The sequence below is a fragment of the Ceratotherium simum genome, chromosome 14, assembly GCF_057802395.1.
Source record: "Ceratotherium simum simum isolate JZ-2026a chromosome 14, ASM5780239v1, whole genome shotgun sequence".
NCBI lineage: Eukaryota > Metazoa > Chordata > Mammalia > Perissodactyla > Rhinocerotidae > Ceratotherium > Ceratotherium simum.
This window is the reverse complement of record NC_141913.1, coordinates 43,759,900-43,784,649: the sequence shown is the minus strand read 5'-3', so window position 1 is coordinate 43,784,649 and position 24,750 is coordinate 43,759,900. Positions and strand designations below refer to the sequence as shown.

Below are 24,750 nucleotides of genomic sequence, written 5' to 3'. Positions count from 1 at the left end.
ACTATGTAAGTGTTACCTATCATTCTTATTACTCGCTTTTCTCTGGTGGGAGGACTAAAAACCATTCTTTTGGAATAGAGAAATCTTCATTTAAAATTCCGTGGGCTAGATTAGATATATCAGTTGGTTTAGCAAAGGATTACAGATGGAAATGGAAGATTTCTTTAGTGGTGGCTCCTTCTTCACCTTTATCCTTTAACTCTTATGAAATTCGTAAAGTGGGCACTGTTATTTCATTTCACAGACCAGAAAACAGGCCAGAGGAGGTAACTGCTTGGCCAGGAGACATTGAGTCAGCAGTGGTTCATGGTACAAACTTGATTTGAGTCTCCTCAGGAATAAATAAAAGTCTTCTCCACGTGAAGCTTCCTGGATCTGCCAAGTTCTCACTCTTCCAGGGTCCTAGACCAAGATGGGGAGGGAGTGGCGGAAGAGAAGAGGACCCACATCCCTCTTCCAGCCCCGGAGCTCCAAGGCTCAGCGGCCTGTTTCCACAGCCCCCAAGCCTCACTAAGAGGACCCGCTCCACACTGCGGGAGAACCGGGGTCGGCTTTCCGTGGGTGAGGCCGCCGCGGCCTCCCCGAGCCTCCCTCTGGGTGAGCCAGATCTGACTCCCCCGCGGAAGTCTGTGGAGTGTAATTCCTTATTTATTTGGAAACTATACTTTTGAGTTAAAGAACAGGGAAGGCCAGGGAACCGTAACAAGAAGTAGCGCGGAGAAACACGGGGCCTCGAAAACGCCCCAGCCTCGGAAGCCCTTGCCGTTTGGCCCCACGCGCGACGCCCGCCCAAGCCCAGCCACCCGCCTCCCGCCTCCGGTCGCGGAGGAGGCGTGGCCCGCACTCGCCGCCATCTTGGTCGCCTCTCTAGGCGCTCTGTTTACCACTCTATGGTCGCCCGCTCCCGCCCCACCCCTCCCCAGTCATTGTCTGGAGGAGCAGCCGCGGCCGCAGAGCCTTCTCTTTATAAGCCCGCAGTGCCCGGATGTGAATGGATTACAATGTATCTTTCAGGGAAACCTATTATTATCAATGTGACTCCGCGGGGGAGTCAATGGTGATGATGAGGAGGAGGAGGAGGATGATGATGAGCCACCTCTAAACTTGGAACAAGTTTAAGACTTTATGAGAGAAGAAGAAAAAAAAAACCACCAACAAGATTTGTTTGAGGAAAAATTATAACTATCTTGTACTGATATTTTTTTTTATAAACAATAAGAAAAAGTTGTTGGATTTTTTTTTTAATGATTTCTTTTTTGGGGGAGGGAATTTTGTTGCAGTTTTATGGTGGAAAATGCAAAAACCAGAGCCAGGTGCATAATCTTGTGTTCTGTGGATATCCCTGGAGCAAAACTGAGTACCAGTTAAAATACTTTTTTGGGGGATACACATGTGAGATACTAAGTACTTGCAGAAGATTTTTGTCTCTCTTTTTAAAGTCACTTTCCTTGGAATATTGTGAGCATATTTGTGGCCATTTAAGGTAACGTTACAATTTGCTGTCAGAGTAAACTGTTTGTAATTGAATTTAATTTTTTAAATGTCGATCCCAATGTTTTATTAAAACAAAAGGAACAACCTATTAAATAATTGCCAATGGGAAAAAGTGTGTGCATGCATTTTGTGTATGTACTCGCACATCTAGCCATAACAGGGTTTGTAGAATGTGTATTTTAACACACGTTAAAATAGTGTCTGTTGCATATACTGGATAAAGCACGCTTGTTATTACGAAAGGATAGAATTATGAAGCTTAATTTTTATCCTAAAAAGTGGTGTGAAAAAGTATGTTTTAAGAGCATGCAGGGCCTGTAATGGTAAATGTTGAATTAAAAACTTACAGTGCTGGCGAACGCGGACTTAGCGTGCCTTAGGAACTCAAGTGTAAAAACAAAACAACATCTACCCTCAAAAATTGCCTTTTTTTGGGGCGAAGTTTACAGCTATACTATTCTGTGAGTTAAAAGGGAGGGGAAAGAAAGTATGCAATTCAGGTTTCGCCCCCATCGCAAAACTACCGAAATGAAAATCTCCCCGGCAAAATGTGGCTTGGTTTATATACGGAAAAGAAAAATATTGTCCTCTTGGCAAAGTCTTTTTGCATCACGTGTATTTGCAGCCTCGTATAAACTTGCTTTGCCGTGTGTGGATGTGTGAGCGAGAGGGAACGAGAGTCAGAGAAAGAAAGAAGTGAGGGGATGTAAACTCGAATAAATTTCAAAGTGCCTCCGATGGATGAAACGGGCAAAAACTGAACTGTTGAGGCTTCAGATTGTAACTGACGATCTGAGGGAAAATGAGGTGCTCGATGAATTTTCGTTTGTATTTTTTTTTTGCGAGGCGGGGGAGGTTTTGAGATTTTTTTCTTGGGGGGGGTGCATCCCAGCCAGCCCGACCCGAGTGTGCCGCGTCTCCCCGCCGGAGCCCCCCCACCCATTTCTTTGCTGAACTTGCAATTCCGTGCGCCTCGGCGTGTTTCCCCCTCCCCCCTTCCCTCGTCCCCTCCCCTCCCCGGAGAAGAGAGTTGGTGTTAAGAGTCAGGGATCTTGGCTGTGTGTCTGCGGATCTGTAGTGGCGGCGGCGGCGGCGGGGAAGGAGCTGGAGCGGGCGCGGGCGCAGGAGGAGGAGGTGGTGGTGGTGCAGGCAGTGGTTAGACATGAACGCCGCCTCGGCGCCGGCGGTGCACGGAGAGCCCCTTCTCGCGCGCGGGCGGTAGGTACCGGCGCCGGCGGGGCTCGGCGGGGCTGATGCGCCGGGCGGCGCGGGGCTCGGGCTCGGCGGCCCCGCACGCGGCTCCGCGCCTCCGGTGCCGCGGGCTCCCGGCTCCCGGCGCTCCCAGAAGAGACACCCCTTCCCCTCCAGCGCCTCTTCCCTCCCCCTCGTCTCTACCCCCCCGCCCCCCGGCCCCAGCAATGCCACTTGGAGCGACCGATGACTTTGCCAAGGGCCTGACTTTAATTTTTACAACCCTTTCTTTCACAAATTAGGGTGCTGGACAATTACAGGACCCGACTCTCCGCTCTGCTCCCCCCCTTTCGCCGACCCTGTCACCCCTCCCCCTTTGGACGTGTTTTCACTCCAGAGACGCTCCTCTTTAATTTCTTTATAGCTACTTTGAAATGCAGAGGGGAGTGGTGTGTGTGAGTGTGTGTGCGCGTGTGTTTGAGTGTGTGAGTGTGTGTGAGGGGGGTGGGGTGGAGGGTGGGGGGAAAGTTGAGACCGGATCGTTCTGAGTAGTTTCTCTTTTCTCTGTGATCCATTCATTTCTCGCTCTACCTCCTGTTGCATAAAATGATGCGCTGAAGAGCGGCTTTTTTTTTTCCTTCCGGGATTTGGTTTTATAGTGGATGTTACCAGTTTTGATCGTCTCTTTGGAAATACAATATCAATATCGCTTTTTTTTTTTTTTTTGCTATTGCTGCCTATTCCATCTTAAAAAAAAAAAAAAAACAACTCTCCCATCCCTCCCTCCTTTCCACCTTAATCCCACCCGCCCCCACATCCCCACCCCCAACCCCCCCAGTCTCCAAAAATCCGATTGTGTTTTCTCCAAGGATTGGGACTGGATTTTCTGATTGCGGTTATTTCCATGTTTCTAGGTTTGTGTGATTTTGCTAAAATGCATCACCAACAGCGAATGGCTGCCTTAGGGACGGACAAAGAGCTGAGTGATTTACTGGATTTCAGTGCGGTAAGAAAGAACGGTGGAAACTAACAACAGCTGTGAAACAAAACAAAAAACAAAAAACCCAAACACTTCAGCTAGAAACCAATAGTAATCTAAAGGACAGGAATAATTTTTAATTGGCTGAATCCTTGGTAAACATGAAGGTCTTTTTGATAAGTTTTTAACTACAGTTTTTGGGTGTGATGGACGAGTCAGGCTTTTTTTGAGTCTAATTACTTGCCTTGAATTCCCTACACACCGAACCCCCAAAATAAAGGAATCTCACTCCAATGGAAAGGAAAGACAGACACCCCTAAAACTGTAAACCACCCCTAAAACTTGGCCTTATCTGAACACTGAGTACTAACACTGCGGCACTACTCATTTTATTTATTTTTTTCTGCAAATGGAAAAGAGATAATAGGAGACCCAGTTGTCTCTTAAAGTTTTAAACTGATGATGTTTTGGGTTAGTAGGACCTGTAGTCCTCCTAGTTACACCTTTTCCTGGGATTCTGAAAACTCGTATGTGTATGCTGAGCATACGTTCTTAGAACCCTTTCGACTGTTTCTGTAAATTTCATAGTCGTGAGATCAGCACAAAGCAGAACTTACACACTTGTGGAGTTTTACGGTTGTACTTGGTCCTTCTCCATCCCTTTGCTTCCCTTTCCCAAACATGTCAGGGGAATTAATTCATTTTTAATGCCAGATGAGTTTGGTGTAAGATGCATTTGCAAAGCAAAATAAAAAGAATCCACAAAACACACAAATAAAATCCAAACCGCCTTCTAAGTGGGGCTCTTTCATGTTGCTGCTGCCGCTGCTGCTACTGCTGCCGCTGTTGCTGCTGGTGCTGCTGCTCTAGACCTTCTTTTGGAGAAATGGCTTTCGGAAGTTTTGCCAGGAAACGTAGCCCTAGGCAGCTTTGTAGCCCCCTTTCTGCTTGCTGCACTTTCTCCATTCGTTCCTTTGCTTTTTGCAGGCTCTGACTCAGGGAAGGTGCGCATTATCCACTAGATACGTCGAAGAAGAGGGAAACCAATTAGGGTCGAAATAAATGCTGGAGAGAGAGGGAGTGAAAGAGAGAGAGAGCGGGTGAGAGAGTGAGAGTGAGAGAGAGAGAGAGTCTTGCTTCAAATTGCTCTCATGTTAGAGACGAAATGAGAATTTAGTGCAGGTGGCACTTTTATTTTTATTTGGGTTCACATATGACAGGCAAATCCTATACGGGATGGAAATGGACATTGCCACGTTTATGGCCAAGGTTTTCAATATAAAACAAACAACTTTTTTCTTCTCCTTTGTAAAACTAGTGTTTTTAAGAGAGGCCGCTGCCCTCCAACCTGAATTTTGATAACATTGTGGGGACTGTGTTTGTTTAAAATGTATAGTACTGCCTAGTACTGGCAACCTAATGAGTCTGAGGAAAAAGAAAGAATAGAGTGGTAATGGGGGGGGGGGAGGCTGATTGGTAGTGTTGTGCCTGTTTTAGTTTTAAGTTGGATGGTGATGTATTTTGCTAAAATGAACCCTTAGCATAAACTCTAAGTTATTTGGTAAGAGTGTGAAAGATCTTTGACTAACTCTGAAGGCACAAATGTCTTTTTTTCCACAGTAATATTTCTTTGTTTCTTTTAGATGTTTTCACCTCCTGTGAGCAGTGGCAAAAATGGACCAACTTCTTTGGCGAGTGGACATTTCACTGGCTCAAGTATGTAAATTCTTTTCTTAGTGTGTAGTTAAATGTTCTTAGCTGTTTATTCACTCATTGTATATTTTTGGCTCTGTTGAAGTCTTCTGAAAAAGTCATTGAAATTTTAGCCTATAATGATATGGTTATTTCATTATCCATCAGTGGTATAACTTAGGCAAAATGTTATCTTTTGTAAAATTAAAATAAGATCTTTTTTTTTAATCAAGGAAACTCTCAGAATTCAATCACTTAATTTAAAAGCAATTTTCTAATACAATTGTAATCAAACACATGAAGATAAGTCCAATGTTAGTATGGGGAAATAAATTAATGCTCCCTATATGAAAATTGAGGGAAAAATCTAACTTTCAAAAAAAGGGAAAATCCCTTGTAAATAATATCAATTATTAGGTACTATGTATAATTAACCCTTTTAAAGAAACGAGCACTTAATTTAGCAGATGAATGCTGCATAGTAAACCATTGCTGTAAATAGCCTCTTGCTAATCTGAGAGCTAAATATGAATTCATTTGTATTTAAAATATCCTTTTTGGTGCTTTAGCTGTTTCTTTGCTGTAAGCAATTACTTGTGCAATGAATTTTTGCTATATTTAAAGTTGCAAGTTTGGAAGGACTTTTACATTTTATAAATGAAAGGTCTTTAGGTGATGCTTAAAAAAGACGTTAGCGCTATTCACAAAGGAATCTGTGTGCGCAAGGATTATCTGGCATCTAAGGAGGAGTTTCAATAGAGGACTCTCTGAAGGTCTCTTATTAAAAGTGAAAACTGAAAATATGATATTCCTTTAAAATGTATTTGTTTTTTTGTCCAGTGTATTTCATATCAGAAGGAGGCGTACATTGTTGCCTGCTATCCTTTAGGTTCAAGGCTTAAATCCATTTATGCTTGTTAAACAGCTGCAGTATTTTAGGAGTTCTGGCAGTGGTACATAAGAGTACATTAGACAGAGTACTGTTCTTAAGTCAGATTGGTAAATGTTGACATCTTTTACTGTGACATGCCAGTGGAATTGTATGTTAACTATTGAATATAATTTCCCATCTCTTAATTTTCATTTGGTGCTATAACAATGAAAGAAATCTGTTCATCTCTGTGATTTGTATAATTGGTATGTTTGTATAAAATTAATGGCTTTTAAAAGTTGCTCATTTCCAAATAAGTTACTTCTCTTTCGTCTGGCTCCCATAAGTGTAAGGGAGGTTTTGTCTCTATAGCTTGATTTATAAAATATAAGATGCCTCCTATAGTTATATTTTATCTTTTATTTTTCTGGGTCCACTTTGATTAAAAGTACTACTGACCATATGTTTGTGTTTTACTGTTCTGGGCCTGTTAAATTTTCCATTTAGGGACTTAAAATTTTTTTGTTGTATTAGTATTATATGTTCCAAATTTCTGTATTGTATTCTCTATACAACCTTGAAGTAAAGATGAGTATAAGTGTCTTTTGTAGGCAAATTAATTTTTCATGTTAGACAATATCAAAACTGTAACTTTGTCTCTGACAGTAATTTTCTTCATATTACTTAAGAAAATATGTATTCAGTTTAAATCTAAAAGTAGATTATGTCAGAAAGGCACAGAGAGACTGCTTTCCAAGTCAGTGCAAAATACTTCTTTGCACATTGTAAAAACTGACACATTTGGAATGACTTAAGTATATCAGTTTAGATATGGTTTAATAAAGTAAGGTGATTTGGAAGCATGAAATTGTGTTACATTTAAAAAGACAACTGTGCTGCTGGTCCATTTTCTATGTTCACATTTAAATAAAGTCCTTGCTGTGATGTTTAAGTGTTTACAGACAGTACAGGCTGGATAGGTATGAATATGTATTGCATTGTGGTAAGTGATCATATATTGAAACTTACATAGTCTTAAGACTTCATCCTTAGTGAGACTTGTTATGATATTTCTAATGAATATACTGTGATTATTTTTAAGGTGTTGAATTTTAAGTTACACTGTACCAGAGGTGTAGTTTTCAGCCCAAATGTTTACTTATAAAGGTAAAAAGTGTGGCTATTTTGTTCTGGCGGCTGGATTGAAAATGCAAGGTGTTCATCCAACGCAGTATGATGGTGACCATAATACATAGGGTACAGATTGGAGTGTTGGTTTTTCTCATCTGTTCAAGATACATTTGAGCACAGGGCTATTAGTGAAGAAAATGGCTTTTATTTCCACTCAATAACCAAGATAAATCCCTTTGAAAGAATAACAACAACAACAAAATCCAGGAAAACTGCATTTTGCCTTTTAACTGGAAGGATGAACTAGGAAACTTTGGACAGAAAAATAATTTTCTAAATTGACTTCAGGTTAATATCCATTGTCGTGAGTGGGTTCAGATGTCACTTTCATGGGTGGCTTTGAAACTTGGATCCAGGAAAAAAAGATCCAAAGTATAAGTAAACTGTTCATATTTGAAAAACCAGCTGTATTTTTTCAAAGTGAGACGTGGTAATATTTCATGCTTAAAGTTCCCAGTAGCATTTGATTCCATTAATATAGGATGCTCCATCGTGATTTGCAATGTGAGAATGAAAATAAAGTGTGGCCATATTCCCTTTAATCTTTCATTTCACAAACATGGTTTTTCCTACCACCTTAAGAAATGGTGAGGCTGCTAGGGAGAATGGAATGTAACCTGAGCTACAGCCTGACATTCCCAGGGAGCATTTTTCACATGAAAGGCTTTTGTCAACCCAGGAAAGGACCAGCAGTTTTTGTTTGATGTTTGCAGGTGTTCAGCAGAGAGCACTAAAACAATTCAGCCATGATGGTTCAGAGCTTCGATGACCTTAACAGGGAGAATTGGTGGGCTCTGGAATTATATTTAAGAAATAGTTGTAACCTATGTGGAAACTTATACAAAGAGATTTAATATCCATTATATCATTGATCTTAAAACAAACTAAAAGCATCCACATGCCGGGACGATTGGAAAATTATTCTCATTAAAAAGTAGGATGGCAAAGTTACCAAGAGAAAAAAAAAGACACCCAGAGTCTATAATTTATTGATGAATAGGGGCTTAATTTTCTGATATAACAAAAATGCAGTTTATTTAGTTACCTTTGAGTCTTCTGTGAGCAAAAGATAAATATACTAGTTTTGGTGTCTTTTTAAAAAGTAGTTTTCAAGTTGGGCCACTGAAATTATACTCAAGAACAGCTCTGGTCACATCTGTTACATGTATTTACAGTTAGTCTATGATGGATACTGCATCTTCCTCCCTTAGTTTAAAAGTTGAGCTTTTTTCCCTGTAACTGTTTAGTTTTACTTAGGTGTTCAGCATTTGTTAAAGATTGCCAAATGAATGGGTGTTTGAACAATTAAGAGCAGCAGTGAAACACACCACATCCCTGTCGTGGTCATTTTTGAAAGAGGAAAAGCATTTCTTGATGTTCATAGAAGTTAGTTAACCTATATCCTCATGACAGCAAAATGACACGTCGGTTTAGTAAATTCAGTGAGAGAAAAAATCAATCCAACGGGTAGTTGTGTATCACAGAGAAAATTCAAGGGGTCAGCATCCTGAATCAATTTCCATCCGTACTAGTTTGAGTTCATGGTTATGGTGTGAAAAAAAATTGGTCTCCTCTTAAAGGTATTTGTTGAATAGAGTTATTTAATTGTGTGTGTGTTTTAAAACAGCCTTACGATTTATAGTACAATTCATAACTATTGTGTGTCTTTTTGTAAAGAGCAGAGTAATTTAATAGGTTAAAAAATAAGTAAACTGGCATTAAACCGATTATGTTAGAATCATAGAATTTGGGGGATAAAAACCCCTTAGAAATATATAGCCCAGTGCCTTCATTATACAGCTAAAGAAAACTCAGGCCCAAGTTAAGGAGGTTCTAAACTGTGCCTTTATTTGCTATTCTAAAAAACAAGTTTTGATTTGCTCATTCCCTATTCTTTATTGGAATAACGTTGGTTTCACTACTATGTTTTTCTATAATTAATATTGCAAATAAGGTGTCAGGATTTGTGTGCTGATATTTGTGCTTACAAATGCTTCTGCATGTGTCCTTTGAATGCTTTTTAAGGTCTGGAGCTAAATTTTGGGTTATTGATCGTTCTCTTTTGTCTGATCGCCCCGGTGACTCTTTGCAAGATGTTAGATTGAATAAGAGGGTGTGGATGGGCATGACACTGACAAAATTAAAGTGCTTCTTAATATGCCAAGTGGTGTGCTGTGCACCTTATATTTATTTCATTTTTTTAATCCTCACAAGAACCCAATGAGATGCAAGGATTACCATGCTCAATTCATAGATGAGGAAACTGAGATTTAGAAATGTTAAACAGCTTGCTCTGAGCAGTCAGTAATGAATTAGGTTTTAAACCCAGGTCTGCCTAGCTCAATGTCCTTGTCTCAAACACACACACACACACACACACACACACACACACACAGAGTCAGATATAGGTTATTTTTTTCAAGATTATATAAGCATAAGAATGTATTATTGAGGCTTGGCATGCAATACTATTCCTGATCTTTAGAGTAGATAAGCATTTTTTAAAAACGTATTTAAGATAATGATATGAACCACACCCATTCTTTTTCCTGCCTTAGTATCCAAATAAGCTAGCCTTCTAATTTTTGTTGGGTTTCAATGTGACTTAGTATGTCTCTCTCATGTTACTATTATTGTTATCTTTTTTATTTTTACAAGGAAACTATAGTAGATATTTTCAAAGTTATGCTCTCATTCTATTGTAAGTTGACACTCTGCATGGGTACTAGTGAAAATATTTTGTTTTCAATTATTTTTATGTACCTAATCAACCCAAAAGTTGAAGTAACCAGGCCTGCTCTGTTAATACCTAAAGAATAAAGATTTCCTGTCTTTAACTGTAAAAGAAGTTTTGCAGTTCATTGTTAGATCTTTGAAACTTAATATTCAAGAACAATAATCCTAAATTCTATCTGCATCACTAAAATAAGCAGTTTTGAACTTTTGGTATGTCTATTACCAGACATGTGCTTAAAATGTTACGTTTTCTAAATTCAGAAGGAAAAAGCAGTACTCTATTTGACACTGACTTAAGTAAATAAAATGCATTAAACAAGCGTGGGGATCCAAGATCTGTTGAGACTGTAATGCTTAACATTTTTGACAGCGTCAGCAAATTATCTTTACCCTACTATTGTAATGAGGAAATCACTTAAATAACAGATGAACAGCAAAGTCACATAAACATATATAATAGAACTATGTAATGAAAGTTTATGCTGTTAATTGCTCGAATCTGTCTTAAATGCTTAGAATCATGGAGCAGTAAAGACTGTCATATAAACAATTTTGTTTTGAGCTTAAAATTATTCCTTTTTGCTTTCATCTGCTATGATAAACAAAGTAATTTTGTAAGCTTTACAGATCAAACATTTACTCCTAATGGTAAACTACATTTTATATTGGAAGTTTGCAACCTCGTCCAAGGCATAGAGTTGAGTCCTGGTGGCCCCAGGCCTGTGATTTTCAACGTTTAGTATTATGATGCTATTTAGATCTGTTCCCATAAGCCAAGATAACAGATCTTAAGTTGCCTAATAAGGAACATGGTGTGTTTTGAAATGTTCTTCAGTTTACAAGTCCTGAACCAAAATGTTTTTGGCCGAACCTTTAGAATTTATATCTATATGTTGAGTAAGTCAGATCTTGCACAGACATAGCATCAAAGTGAAGCCAAATAGAAACAAAAAAAAATCCCCCCTTCTTTATTTTTTGTATTTTATGAGCTATTTTTTATGACCAGGTGTTCTTTCAAGTTAATTAGATAGTGCTAAGTGTTAGAAAAAGTAAAGTAAAGCACATCATAGGTTTTTTTTTTTTTAAGGTTATTTTTGTTACTGGTTTCTTATTACTCTGAATAAAATTGTCAAAAGTGACCACCAAATTTATAAGCTTACACACTTGGGTTATCCATTTTCTAAATCTGTGAGCCCACTTAGACTGAGCAATAAAGTATGCACATGAATTTTAGGTGGATACTTTGGGACCATATGTCTCTTAATGCTTATGAGAGAGACATAAGAGAAGTAGCAATTTAATCTTTAGAGAAAATTGGTTAACACTTTGTTATAAGTAATATTTGTATATATGTATATATATTTTGTATCAGACTCACAGGAATAGCAAAAGTGTTGAAAAAGGTTGTCATGTTTACTTTCATTTCAAAAATAAATAAAGGCCCAGTTAATCAGCATATCAAATACCCAGGTGTGTTTAAAATCAGTTTATATGGATGAATTTCAGGGCTGTAAGAAAGTATTTTATTTAAAGGTGCAGCCACACGATTGTTCAAATGGATGCTTTTGTACTTTTGTGTGACAATTAACATTTAATGAATGACTTTCTAGACTGCCACTGGTGGTAATTACTATATGTAGTTTATTAACTGCAATCCATTGTTGGATGTGCCTGTATTGATTTGTTTTGCAAACAACTCTTCACTCATTCAGCATTATTTGTACATTACTTTTTAAAGAACCTGTTTCATTTGCTGATGCTGATATCGCCTCTGAAAATTTTAGCCTACAAATTCTTATGTACTAGAATACCTCTTTGATCAGAGTGATTTTAATTGAATTAAAAATTCATCAACTTTTCAGCTATAAAAATTTTGCGCTTAGATCTTCAGGGTATCCCAAAGAAACGACACGATATTGTTTTTCAAGTAAATAATTTCTAGAACTTCAGATTTACAGGAGACTTTGGAGGTACTTTATTATTTTTTAGGTAAAGACCAAGGTTTGGGAAGGTTAAATGTCTTTTGCCCAAATCATACAGTTGGTTATTGGCTATAATAGGACAGAAATACAGATGTCCTGACCCGATGGTCAGGGGCCCCATGCTGCTTTTAATTAAGGTTTGGACTCAATTCGTTTGCACCAACTGTATGTTTCTTAAGAAGAGGAAAACTTGTATAATTTACCATTTCTGAAAAAATAATAAAAATCTAGATTGTGAGGGATGGACATCGTAATCCGGCTCACTTGTCATCACGTGTTCTAATTTGGCTAAGGCAGTTGACGAATAACTGTTAAAATGTATTGTGTTATTAAAAATAACAGAGTAAGACCTATGATTAAATATCAGGGCTGTAATTTAATCTCTGGGGTTCTGGTGCTGTTCATAAACCATTTGGCTTTTTTCTGTAACAGATGACGTCAAAATACAGCTTGATTGAATTATGACCCTGGTTACAGAAGCACCTGCTCATGCCTCTTTGCTTCGTGGCATGTCAGCATTTCCATTACAAACTTTTTTTTTCTCTGACATTTTTAACTTTGAATAGTTAAACTGGACTGATGGTTGGCATATAAACTTGCAGTCTCCTGGGAAAAGACTGTTTTCCCAATAAAACAGAGAAGGTAGTGACAAAGCCCCGTTACAGAATGCCTTTTAGAATGTTCTTCCTTCCTTTAATCTTCCATTAATTTAAACATTCCTTTTTGGGGTACTTAGCTGAATTGCAAGGCATCCAAATGGAAGGTTTTTAATCTCAAATTTCCCAAGCCAAGACTTAAATACAAGGTATTTAGAGGACTGTTAAATTAGGAAAAGACCTACGAAGGAGGATATTGAAATGATAGCTCTGGACACTCCAGTTTTCATATTGTATAAGATGCTGAAGAGCAGACCTGAAAAGCATGCAAATTAGTGTACCTTGTCAGTAATTACTTTTATATCCACTTAAGGTGAGTTAAAATTGGTAAGGAATGGTTTAGGAAGGTGTATTCATTTATATCACTATCTGGAACTTGTAGCATAGCTTCCATGTTGCCCCTGGGTTTTATTGTGTTGGCAATGGAGATAGGATGTTGTTTGTATCTGTCTAGCTAGTTATTTATCTGTGTATCATAATTCTTATTGATGGATCATCAAATGTATCTTTTTAGTACATGCTATGCTCAGACCCCTGTGTTAGCAATTATAGGACGTAGAGGGCTTTGTGGGAGAAAAGTCCTGCCCTGAGAGAGTGTGTATTCTGACAGGAAAGAGTAGAAAACCACATATGTAATTAATACTCAGTGTCCAGAAGACAAGTGTCATTCAGGTTATTGGAGTTTAGATAAATGAAGACTTACTTCTTGCTGGGGGAAATAAATAAAGGCTTTGTGGGCAAATTGACTCTGATCCTTGAAGGGGAGGGATAGGATTTTGACATGGGGGTGTTGGGACTGAACATTTTTTATCAGGGTCACTGTGAACCAGGCACAGAGGAAGGAAGGCTATTGCAAAGGGTGGATTAAAGAGAGCACCAGAAAGACAGGCTCCTTAGCCTGTGGTGGAGTCAACTCTGGTCTAGGCACCTGCATTGACTTCCAGGCAAACATCCCTATCTTGGATGCCTTTGTTTTTTCCTTTCCTGCTTTTGAGATTTTCTTGGGGGTGTTAGAGATTATAATCCAGTTCCTTCCAAAAGCATATGTTTTTAATGGTAGTGGCAGGGTGGACATCCAGGTTTTTATGTTCCCAGTTCCAAACTCTTCCTATTATATCATTCAGCAATGGAAATTTTCTTGAGCCAAAATGATAGCTACTTAGGAGAAAATTATTTATTTAACTGAATTCTTCTGCTAAATAGCAGTTTTATATTGACAAAATGGTTAGAACCTCAAAGTCTGCATCTTAAAACTGAAAAAATAATTTGAAACTCTCTAGTACACTTCAAGAGGAGTTTTATATTAATACTTAAAAATATTTTCAGATTGCAAAAATTCATCATTATAAATTTTGTTGTTATTATTGCCATCACCATTGCCAGTGCTGTATCTTTTGGTTCAAAAACTAGTAGGGAAATGTGTTTATTATTGCCAGATAGCACGTTCGGAAATGCATTTAAAAAACATTTTCAAAGATATTGTTATCTTAGCCAAAACTTATATAATGTTTGTAAAAACGTTATGGAGTGGCCAGATATACCTTTGGATAAAATCTATCATAATTACATCACAAATAGGAAAAATATATATAAATACCATCCTCTTCTCAAGTATCGATGAGTTCAGATTAAAGTGTCTTTCTCTCTGTGACCTCCAAGTATTTCAGTGTAGCTCATGCTTCCAGTGTCCACGAAAAGCCAAAAATGCAAGTGATGATTGAAATAGCCTTAGGAAGAATTTATTAATGAATGATTGTGTTTACCACAGAGTATAAACAAGATTTTCATGACAAAGAGAATATTGTGGAGCCGTTTTTTAACAATACCCTTTACGAAACCTATGTATTCCCAAAACTTTTTCTTCACTTTCAAAAATAAGCGATTCCTATTTGAAATATTTTGCAACCTTACAGCTTTAAACTCAGAGAGAAAAAATTTGGTCATCAAGCGGTGATAATATTTCAAGATTGAATATATAATTTCATACATAACCCAATTTTGTAATTTTGAAAAGAAAGACCAAACACTATCAATTCCGGTCCTTATTCGAATAATCATTATTTGTTGTCCACATTCTGGAACATCACTGTCCACTAAGTGGTGTCCCAAACCATTGGATGTTTTTTTATTCTCTTGTGGGCACTGTGATTCTTTATCTCGTTACTGTTAGGCACAAGGTTAATTTTCTTTTCACATATAATTTCCCCCTGATTTTATTAGCTTATTATTCTTCAGTTTGTCTTTTCAGCCCATGTTGAACTATTTCTCTTTTACATGGGGTGTACATTTGCAGTGTCCCACTTCTGCAAGTATTCTACGTTTTAATCCTTAGTAATTTTAATAGAATTGGATAAAGTGAGAAATAGTCCATAATTAATTAATTAATTTTACTTAAAAAGTTCCATTATTATGGGGCCCACCCGGTGGCGCAAGCTGGTAAGTGCACGCGCTCCGGTGTGGTGGCCCAGGTTTCACTGGTTCGGATCCCTGGTGCGCACTGACGCAACGCTTGTCAAGCCATGCTGTGGCGGCGTCCCATATAAAGTGGAGGAAGATGGGCACGGATGTTAGCCAAGGGCCAGTCTTCCTCAGCAAAAAAAGAGGAGGACTGGCAGATGTTAGCCCAGGGCTGATCTTCCTCACACACACACACACACACACACACACACACAAAAAGTTCCATTATCGTTTAAGGCCTGATTGTTTAAAGAATGTTGAAAGCTTCAGAAAAGTGAAAGAGATGAATGCACATCATGTTGTGTTTTTTTTTTTTGGTGTGAATATATTTCACTGGAGTAACAATAGAATTAAGAATTGTTAACTTACATTTACTCTTTTGTTCATTCATTCAGTAAATGTTTTTTGAGAACCAAGACAAGTTACATGCTCAATACTATGGTGATATAACGAAGAAAAAATTTCAACTTCAACATTGCAATTGGAGCACAGTATTGCTGTTGTTAGATAAAAGTTCTACAATGATTCAAAAAGCAAGTACTTTTAAAATAAGTGATGTTGAAATATAGAATTAGACTTCTTTAAAAGGTACTTTTCAAATATAACTAAGTGCAGACTTCACATTTCCAACAGAAAACTAGAAATCCTAGGATCTGTGTACTTGTGTACTTCTACATGAGTATAAAGAAAGGAGAATGGATTCAAATGATTATGGAAATTGGACCTTGAAGACTTTTGTTATGAATGTGCTCTCAAATTTAGTACCAGGGACTCTTTGGGAGGCAATGACAGTTATATTCCATTTGTCTTTTTTGAGTAGAAATTAAAATTTTGGATTTATAGGTGGCATAGTGGTTAAGTTTTTGCACTCCACTTTGGCGGCCCAGGGTTCGTGGGTTTGGATCCCGGTCATGGACCTATACACTGCTAATCAAGCCATGCTGTGGAGGCGTCCCACATACAAAATAGAGGAAGACTGGCACAGATGTTGACTCAGGGACCATCTTCCTCAAGCAAAAAGAGAAAGCTTGGCAACAGATGTTAGTTTAGGGCCAATCTGCCTTACCAAAAAAAAAAAAAAAATTGGGATTTATAGATAGGTGCTCATTTACTTCAAGGACACTGGATACGCATGCGGCTGCTTTTTCCCACATTTGAATTTTTTAATGTTTATTTTTAAATGTATATGCAGTAAAATTATTCATTTACTTTTGAAATTGCATAATTATTTATTGAGCATTTACCATGTCAGGTCCTATGCTGGGTCCTGGAAATAAAATGATGAGCAAGACAGGTGTGTTCCTGCATTGACTAAATGTAGGAGACAGATATTAACTGAATAATGAACCAAAGGAATGTGAAGTTTTGCATTGGAGAGGTGTGTGGCATTAGACGAGTTTGCAATAGGGATATCTGACCAAGCCGAGCGGTCAGGAGAGGCTTCCCTAGGCTGGCACACCTGAACTGAGGTCTGATGGAGGACCGGAAGTGAAGTGGGCTGGGGAGATAGGTTCCATGCAGAGAGAGCAGGGCGTGGGGGTTGGGGAGGGGGCTAGAGCGTGGTTTGAGCCAAGGCTGGGGAGAGGGGTAGGAGCAGCCAGATCATGCAAGACTGAACGATAGGGCGCCTTTGCAGTGTGCTGTGATCAGATTTGTGCCTGAGAATCTGGCTGCAGCCTGGAACATAAACCTCAAGGGTAGTCGGTGTGGGTGGCCCAAACCAGATGTGAGGTTTCTGCAGAAATCCAGGTGAGAGACGGGCTTGCTGGTCCTACAGTGTGGGTGGTGAAGTTGGAAAATTGACTGTAGACCTTATTTGAAATCTATAACTTCAGCCCTCTGGAGAGGGAACATTCATAGTGGGTACTTGCTTTTTTTTTGGTGAAACTTCCTATAACTTTGATACTTGAAAATCAACTATACTTTTTGCCTTCTAACAGTAGCTGTGAGACCTAATTGAGCTACCCTGTGATATCCACTGCCTTTTTAGCAACCAAGTGCCAGAGAAGTGTTTTTTTTCCCCCCAGAAAAGCGGTAGATTGATTAGTGGTAGATAGAATATTGTGAGAGCATGCAAAGGTGGAAGTGGGAGAATGAGGCAAAAGGGACTGTTCTTTCTCATTTCCCGGTCTTCAGTAATTATGCACTATTTAGGCTTCTGATAGCTTATGTTCTTATTGCCAGTAAACATTATGATGGTTTAGTTAAACCTGTTGAATTGAATTCATTGAATACTTGTGGTCAGATATCAGCACATCCACGGGATGGTACTGAGCCTCTTTCTGGTGAACTTGAGGAGGGTGGTTTGATTTATATAAGCTTGTGAGATCAAAACACTATTATTTGATTGTGTTTTGTCTGAGGTGGCCCATGGGGGAAAATTGTTAACTTTTGATTAGGAACAAAATGAAGCTTCCCTTTTTACAAATCCCAGCTAATGTGCCTCCTCGATCTTTTCTAATAACAGCCTCCCTCTTTCACTCTGACCATCTCGCTCTTTCTCTGCCTCTCTCCCCCTCCATTTTCTCACTAATCTTATTGTTTATTATTGGGAGTCACCTCTGAAACGAGTATGTTTGTTAGTCCATTTTAGTTAGGAAAAATGTTGTCATTCTGTCTGTATATTTGCTGTTCAAATTGAAGAAAAAATATCGTTCATTCGTTCCTTCCTTCTCTTTATCTCCTTTCTTCCCTCCTTCCCTCCTTCCTTCCTCCCTCCCTCCCTCCCTTCCTTCTACCAGCCAGTTAGAGCCTTGAGGTAATGCTGTGGGTATGGGTTGAATCCTGATACATCTATGCCAGTTAGTAATACTTGGCTCCGTGACCCAAGAGCTCTGTGCGTTCCTCATCAGAAGGCTGTTGAAAGGAGAGAGGCATAGAACCATCTGCGCCGAGCGGAAAACTCCTGCAAGTGTGTGCCCTGCTGCTGGGGAGTTCCTAGGGGAACATGTTGTAAGTGGACAGCATTCACATGTTGTTCCTGCCTCCTGGAGAATTCCTTCAGCATCAGGGCGTGCGTTCGTAGCTCTCAGGTAGAAAATAAGATGAAATATCATTACGTTCCTTCTGGGGTGGAGAGGGCACACAGAGTGCTTCAACAGTCTGCAATGCTTTGTTTTTTTGGAAAGAAAGAAAAATGGTAGAATGTAATGGTTGACAACTCTATGCTCGAAATATTTTATAATTAAAAACAAAACAAAACGAAAGCTCTCTCTGTCATTCACATTCCCCTTTGGCCACAGCCCTCTTTCTTGCCTTCCTTCATAGCAGGAGTTTTGTTCATTGTTATCTATACTGGCTGCTTCTGTATGCGTTCCTCCCATATACTTTTAAGTCTAACTCCAGCCAAATATTTCAAAATGTATTTTATCATGTAATGTTTGACATCTACCAAATAATACGTGTAACATATGTAAATTGTGAAGCTTAATGATGGCGTGAAGACCATGGACCCTCCACTCAACCCAAGAACTAGAGCAGTATCAGAAACTTTGCCTCTCCTTGTCAATTCCTTCCTTCTCCACATTCTCCTGTCTTCCCTGCCAGACGTAAATATGCCCTGTTTTTTTTTTTTTAAGTAGTTTTATGACATGTATATATATCCCTAAACAACATGTTGTGTGGTTTGACTTGATGGAGGATTGTAAAAATATTATCATTCTCATACTGTCTTGTGGTACTTGCTCTTTTCATTAAGTATTACGTTTAAAAGGTTTGTCCATGTTATTGTATGTGGCATTAGTTCATTTATGCATGAACTGATTTAGCTGATGACTCTTTGAACTGATTCTCATTTTTTGGAACTACACACTTTCCTGTACCTCTCTTGATGCACCCTTGATCATCTCTTTTGATATCTTTTTTTTTGTGAGGAAGATCAGTCCTGAGCTAACATCCGTGCCAGTCGTCCTCTTTTTGCTGAGGAAGACCGACCCTAAGCTAACATCTATTGCGAATCCTCCTCCTTTTTTTCCCTTTTCCCCCCCAAAGCTCCAGTATATAGTTGTATGTCATAGTTGCACATCCTTCTAGTTGCTGTTTGTGGGATGCTGCCTCAGCATGGCCAGACAAGCAGTGTGTTGGTGCGCGCCCAGGATCCGAACCTGGGCCGCCAGTAGCAGAGCTCACGCACTTAACTGCTAAGCCACGGGGGCTGGCCTCCTCTTTTGATATCTTTAGGGTAGACATTTATGGGTAAAATTGCTGCATTATAGAGTATGTGAATGTTCATCATGACAAGATAGTGCCAAAGTGTTTTCCAAAGTTTCTTACCAATTTGCATTTCCACTCACAGTGTAAAAGATTACTGTTGATGCATGTTGTTGCCTACCTTTGGTGTTACATTTCTTAATTTGTATCCATTTAATAGGTATCAAATGTAAAATGTATCTCACTGTGGTCTTAATTTGCATTTCTCTGATAATTAATAAGGTTTAACATCGCTATATGTGTTTGTTTATCATTCATATTTGTTCTTCTGTGGAATCTCCCCTCCCCCTCAATTTCATATTGGTTTTCTTTCTTATTGATTGGTGGGTGTTCTTGATATATTTTTGGATAATAATTCTCAGTCATGCATGTTACAAATACCTTCTCTTATTTTATGACCTGTCTTTTTACCCTCTTTATGGTGTCTTTTGATGAACAGAAGACCTTAACATTAATGTAGTCATATTATTATTTTTTTCCTTTACCTTTTCATGTTTTGTATCATGGTTGGAAAGTTCTTCTCTACCCCAAGATCATAAAGATGTTTAATACAGTTGGGATAGATTTTGTAGAGTGGGAAATAGTGGTCCAGTTCCATGTTTTCATAAATGTTTAGGTACCCATTTGTTCTAGAATTGTTTATTGAAAATTCCATCCTTTCCCTAGGCATTCACAATGCTATTTCTGTAATATTGTAAATTTCCCTATTTGTAAGGGTCTTTCATTCTGAGTCCTTTATTTTAATCTGTTGGCCAGTTTGTCTACTCTTGCTTCAGTACCACATAATAATAATTTTTATTCTACATTTTGGTATCTGATGGGTAAAGTCCTTCCTCCTCCTCCTGTCTCATGTGTACACATTTTACTTTTGCTGTTTGAGGGTCTATGTTCTTCCATAGACATTTCAAAATCAGCTTGTCATGATCTTTCATAACCTTTTAGAGATTTTATTGAAGTTGTATGGAAACTAATGATCAATTTGGGGAAAATTAATGTATTTTTGATAATGGCTATCTCCACTCATGTCTCTCTCCATTTCTTTAGGTCTTCTTTGATAGCTCAAAATAAAGTTTTATAATTTTCTCCGTGAAGTTGTACATATCTTTTGATGATTTATTCTTAAAGTAATTTTTTTTTTTGGTTACTGTTGTTAATGGGGTTTTCTTTTAAATTAAATATTCAAATTGTTTGTTGTTGGTGTGTATAAATGCAATTGAGTTTTGTGTACTGATTTTCATATTCAGCCGTGTTGCTAAACTCTCTTATTAATTCTAAAAATGTCTTTGTGTTTTCTTTTAGAGTTTTCCCTATAGGTAGTCATATTATGTGTGAATAATGACAATTCTGTTGTTTTTCCTTTGAAACCTCTATACCTTGGTTTGTTTGTTTTTTTTCCTTATCTTACTGTGCTATCTAGGACCTAAAGTACACTGTTAAATAGAAACAGCAATAGTAGGTATCCTTGTCTTTTTTTCTGATTTTCACTGTTGACGTTGATGTTGGTAGGTATTTCATTAAGGAAGTTTCCTTCTATACATATTTTGTTAAGAGTTTTATCATGTGTGGTATTGAGTTTTATCAAATGCTTTTTCTACATGTATTTGCATTATGATTTTTTTATCTCCTTTAATTTGTTAATATTATGAGTGACATTTATATTTTTCCTGATGGTAAACTCCCATTGCATTTTTGGGATAAAATTAATGTGGTCATGATATATTTTCATTACTCTTTTAAAAATAATGCCAGTAAAAATATGTATTTTTATGACTCTTTTAAAAATAATGTCAGTTTTCTGATATTTTCTTTAGTATTTTGCATCTATGGTTATAACTAGGATTGGTATATAATACGTCTTCTCTTACTGTCCTTTTGCCTTGTTTTGCCTGTAAGGTTATACTGACCTGTAGAATGGATAGCGGAGTATTTCCACTCCCTCTTCTCTGTAAGAGTCTCTGTAAGGCTGAAACAATCTGTTCCTTGAAATTAGGTAAAACTTGTCTGTATAACTATCTGAGCCTGGTATGAGATGATTTTAAACCACTGATATTGGTCCGGCCCCGTGGCTGAGCGGTTAAGTGCGTGCGCTCCGCTGCTGGCAGCCTGGGTTCGGATCCCGGGTGCGCACCGACTTACCGCTTCTCCGGCCATGCTGAGGCCGCGTCCCACAGACAGCAACTAGAAGGATGTGCAGCTATGACATACAACTATCTACTGGGGCTTTGGGGAGAAGCAAAAAGGAGGAGGATGGGCAATAGATGTTAGCTCAGAGCCCGTCTTCCTCAGCAAAAAGAGGAGGATTAGCACGGATGTTAGCTCAGGGCTGATCTTCCTCACACACACAAAAAATAAATAAATAAACCACTGATACAATTTTTACATACTAAAGTATTAAGAATGAGAATTTTACTTTCTTTTTCAGATAACTTTAAAATTATATGTATGAATAAAATTATATAGTGATGTATATAATATTTTCCCCATTTTATGTAAATTTTTTAATTGATTATCATAAAGTTGTTCATGGTATTCTCTTATTACCTTTTTCATCTCTGCTGGCTCTATAATTAAGATTCATTTTTCGGTGCTGATTTTAGTTGTGTTTTCCTTGATCAAGATCAGTAGAAGTTCTTCTTATTCATTAGTCTTTTCAAAAAGAATCAACTTTGGCTTTGTGGATTATTTTTATTGTGTTCCTTTCTATTTCATTAATTTCTGATCTTTATTATTGCCTTATTTCTATTTGTTTGGGGTTTATTCTGATTTTTTTTCTAACTTAAGTTGACCACTTAGCTCATTAAGTTGTCATCATTTATTTTTTTTAATGTAAGAACATAAGGCTATAAAATATCAAGTACTGCTGTCACTGTATTCCATAGGTTTTAATATGTAACATGTTCATTATCTTTTGTTTATAAGTATTTTAAAATTTCCAATATGCTTTCTTCTTTGACCCTGGCAATATTTATTGGTGCTGTAGAAGGTTTACAGATGAATGTGTTATTTATCCTTTTATTATTGACTTCTAATGTCATTTAACTGTTGTCAGAGAACTGTTCTGTGTGACTACAGTTCTTTGGTTCTTGTGAGACTTGTATCATTGTCAGTTTTAATTAATCTGTTTTCATAAATGTTCCATTGTGTGCTTGGGAAGATTGTGTATTCTCTTAGTATTGAGTTGAAGGATCTATGTGTCCAGAAATTTAAGCTTGTTAATTGTGCCTTAAAATCATCTATACCTTTACAAGTGTTTTTTTGTCTGCCTGACATACTGTCATTGAGAAAAGTGGATTGAAATAATCATCTATGATGGTGACTGGAAATTTCTCCCTGTGTTTCTGTCTTGGCTTTATACATAATGAAATTGTATTATTACATGCATTCAGGTTTAGAGTGTCTAGATCTTCCTGGTTAATTAAACTCTTTATCCACTGTATATGTGGTCATCCTCTGTCTGCTCTTTTGTCTTAAAGTCTATTTGATCTGCTATTAGTGTAGTTATCCCACTTTCTTTTTGGCTAGTATTTGTCTAGTGCATCTATTTCTTAATCTTTATTTTCACCCTATCCATGTTGTTATATTTTAGGTATACCAGTTACAGCTGGATTTTAATTTTAATCTAATCAGATATCGAATTGTCTATTTACATTTTTTTGTACTGTGGTTTAGGTCACTTACATAGACTACGATGTGAATGGTGCCTCTTGGGTTTGTGCATCATAGTAGCTTTGTGATTACTGACATCGAAATTCTGGATTTCCATTTGTATTGTTTCTTTCTACACTTCCTTTTTTTTCCCTCCTCTCATTCCTTTAAAGAAATTAATTAAAGTTTTGTTTGTTTCATTTTACCCTCTCATTGTTTGGAATTTATTTCAGGTTTTTAGTTGTTACCTTGGCGATTTTACTATGCCTGATTATCTGACAAAGACTAAAGTTTGTCTATAGTCTTAACTCTCTCCTTTGAAACAATTTTAGGATGTAGAATACTGTTCCTTCCATCACTCTGCTCCTTACTTAGAGTATTTTTGTTTTGAGTTTTAAAATACTTCCTGTAAATTAGATATTGCTATTTTATAGACAGTATTTAGATTTACTAGTTTACTAATTTCTTTGCTTAACACTTTCTGGCATCTTTGATGTTCTTTATGGAATCATTTTCATATTTAGTAAAGTATATCCTATAGAAGTTTTTTGGTATAGGGATGTTGAAGGTCAACTTGTGTACTTTTGTTTATCCAAAATGTCCTTATTCTTGTTCTCGAAAGATAATTTTGCAGAGCACACAATTCCAGGTTGACATTTATTTTTTCTTATTACTCTGATGATTGTATTCTACTGTCTTCTGAATTCCATTGTAGCTCATGAGAAGTCTGCTGTCCATAGCCATTCCTTTCTAGGACATCTGTCTTTTCCCCTGACTTCTCTTTCTCTTTTTGGTACTTACTAATATTGTTTCATTAAACCTCTCAGCAACTTTTGAAAAAATGTTCATTTATTTTTGGTGGAAATTCTTTACATCTGGCTTCTCTATTCCACATTCTTCTGGTGTTTTTTTCTGCCTCTCCTTTGCTGGCTGCTCTTTTTTTGCCTGAACTATAAATTGAGTCCCTCGGGAATCTTACCTTGGCCTTCTTTTCCTCTTCTGCTGAGAGACAGTGTGGTGCAGTGCCTCAATCTGGAATCAGATTGGGCTGGTTATTGTCCAGTTATTAGCAGTGTCACTTTGTATCCTTATTGTAAAATGAGTAGAAACAGGGGTGTTGGGAGAATTCAAGAAGATAATACTTGCCATGCACTTAACCCATCTCTAACACGTAGTAGGCAGTCAGTCCATGTTTACTTTTATCCTCAAGTATATTTTCTTCTTAAGTCATCATGTCTGTTTCCCAGATAACAGCTCTCATGTATGTTGCTCCAGTACTCTTTGTGCCTTTCAGTGTCAATTTGTAGAGCCAGTGGTCTATTATATTTGATTTTCCTTCTCTCCTCTTAATATGTGCCTCCCCTAGGTTTCTGCATTTTAGGATTGGCACTACCTTGCACCCAGTTAATTAAATCAAGATCTGGACCCCTTGGCCCCTTCTTTCTCTCTCTCCCCATCTAATCATAGTGGAGTTCTGCTCTCCACCTCTACTTTTACTGGTCGAGATGAAGGCACCAGCATTTCTCGTCTGCTATACTCTAGTAGCCTCCTAACTACTCTCCACATTTCCACTTCATCCCTGTTGAATCCATATTCCAAAGCAGCCAGAGTGAGTTTTTAGAAAATGTCAAACAGAGTATTTCATCT

At 37.8% G+C, this 24,750-nt stretch overlaps 1 protein-coding gene across 11 annotated transcripts in view; it reads left to right on the top strand.

The window, feature by feature from the left end:
• Positions 1–1,021: 1,021 nt before the first annotated feature.
• Positions 1,022–24,750, top strand: part of TCF4 (transcription factor 4) — a 352,006-nt gene continuing 328,277 nt past the window's right edge. For 3 of the 11 annotated variants that reach the window (XM_087439265.1, XM_087439261.1, XM_014781438.2), the window contains exons 1-3: positions 2,558–2,712; positions 3,600–3,691; positions 5,308–5,380. In XM_087439265.1, coding sequence (XP_087295391.1) covers positions 3,620–3,691; positions 5,308–5,380 — 145 coding nt within the window. In that variant the 5' untranslated portion in view covers positions 2,558–2,712; positions 3,600–3,619. Of the gene's footprint in view, positions 1,484–2,557; positions 2,713–3,599; positions 3,692–5,307; positions 5,381–24,750 lie in introns of those variants that run through there. The other 8 variants (XM_087439263.1, XM_014781437.2, XM_004422558.3 and 5 more) reach the window with 5 other exon arrangements.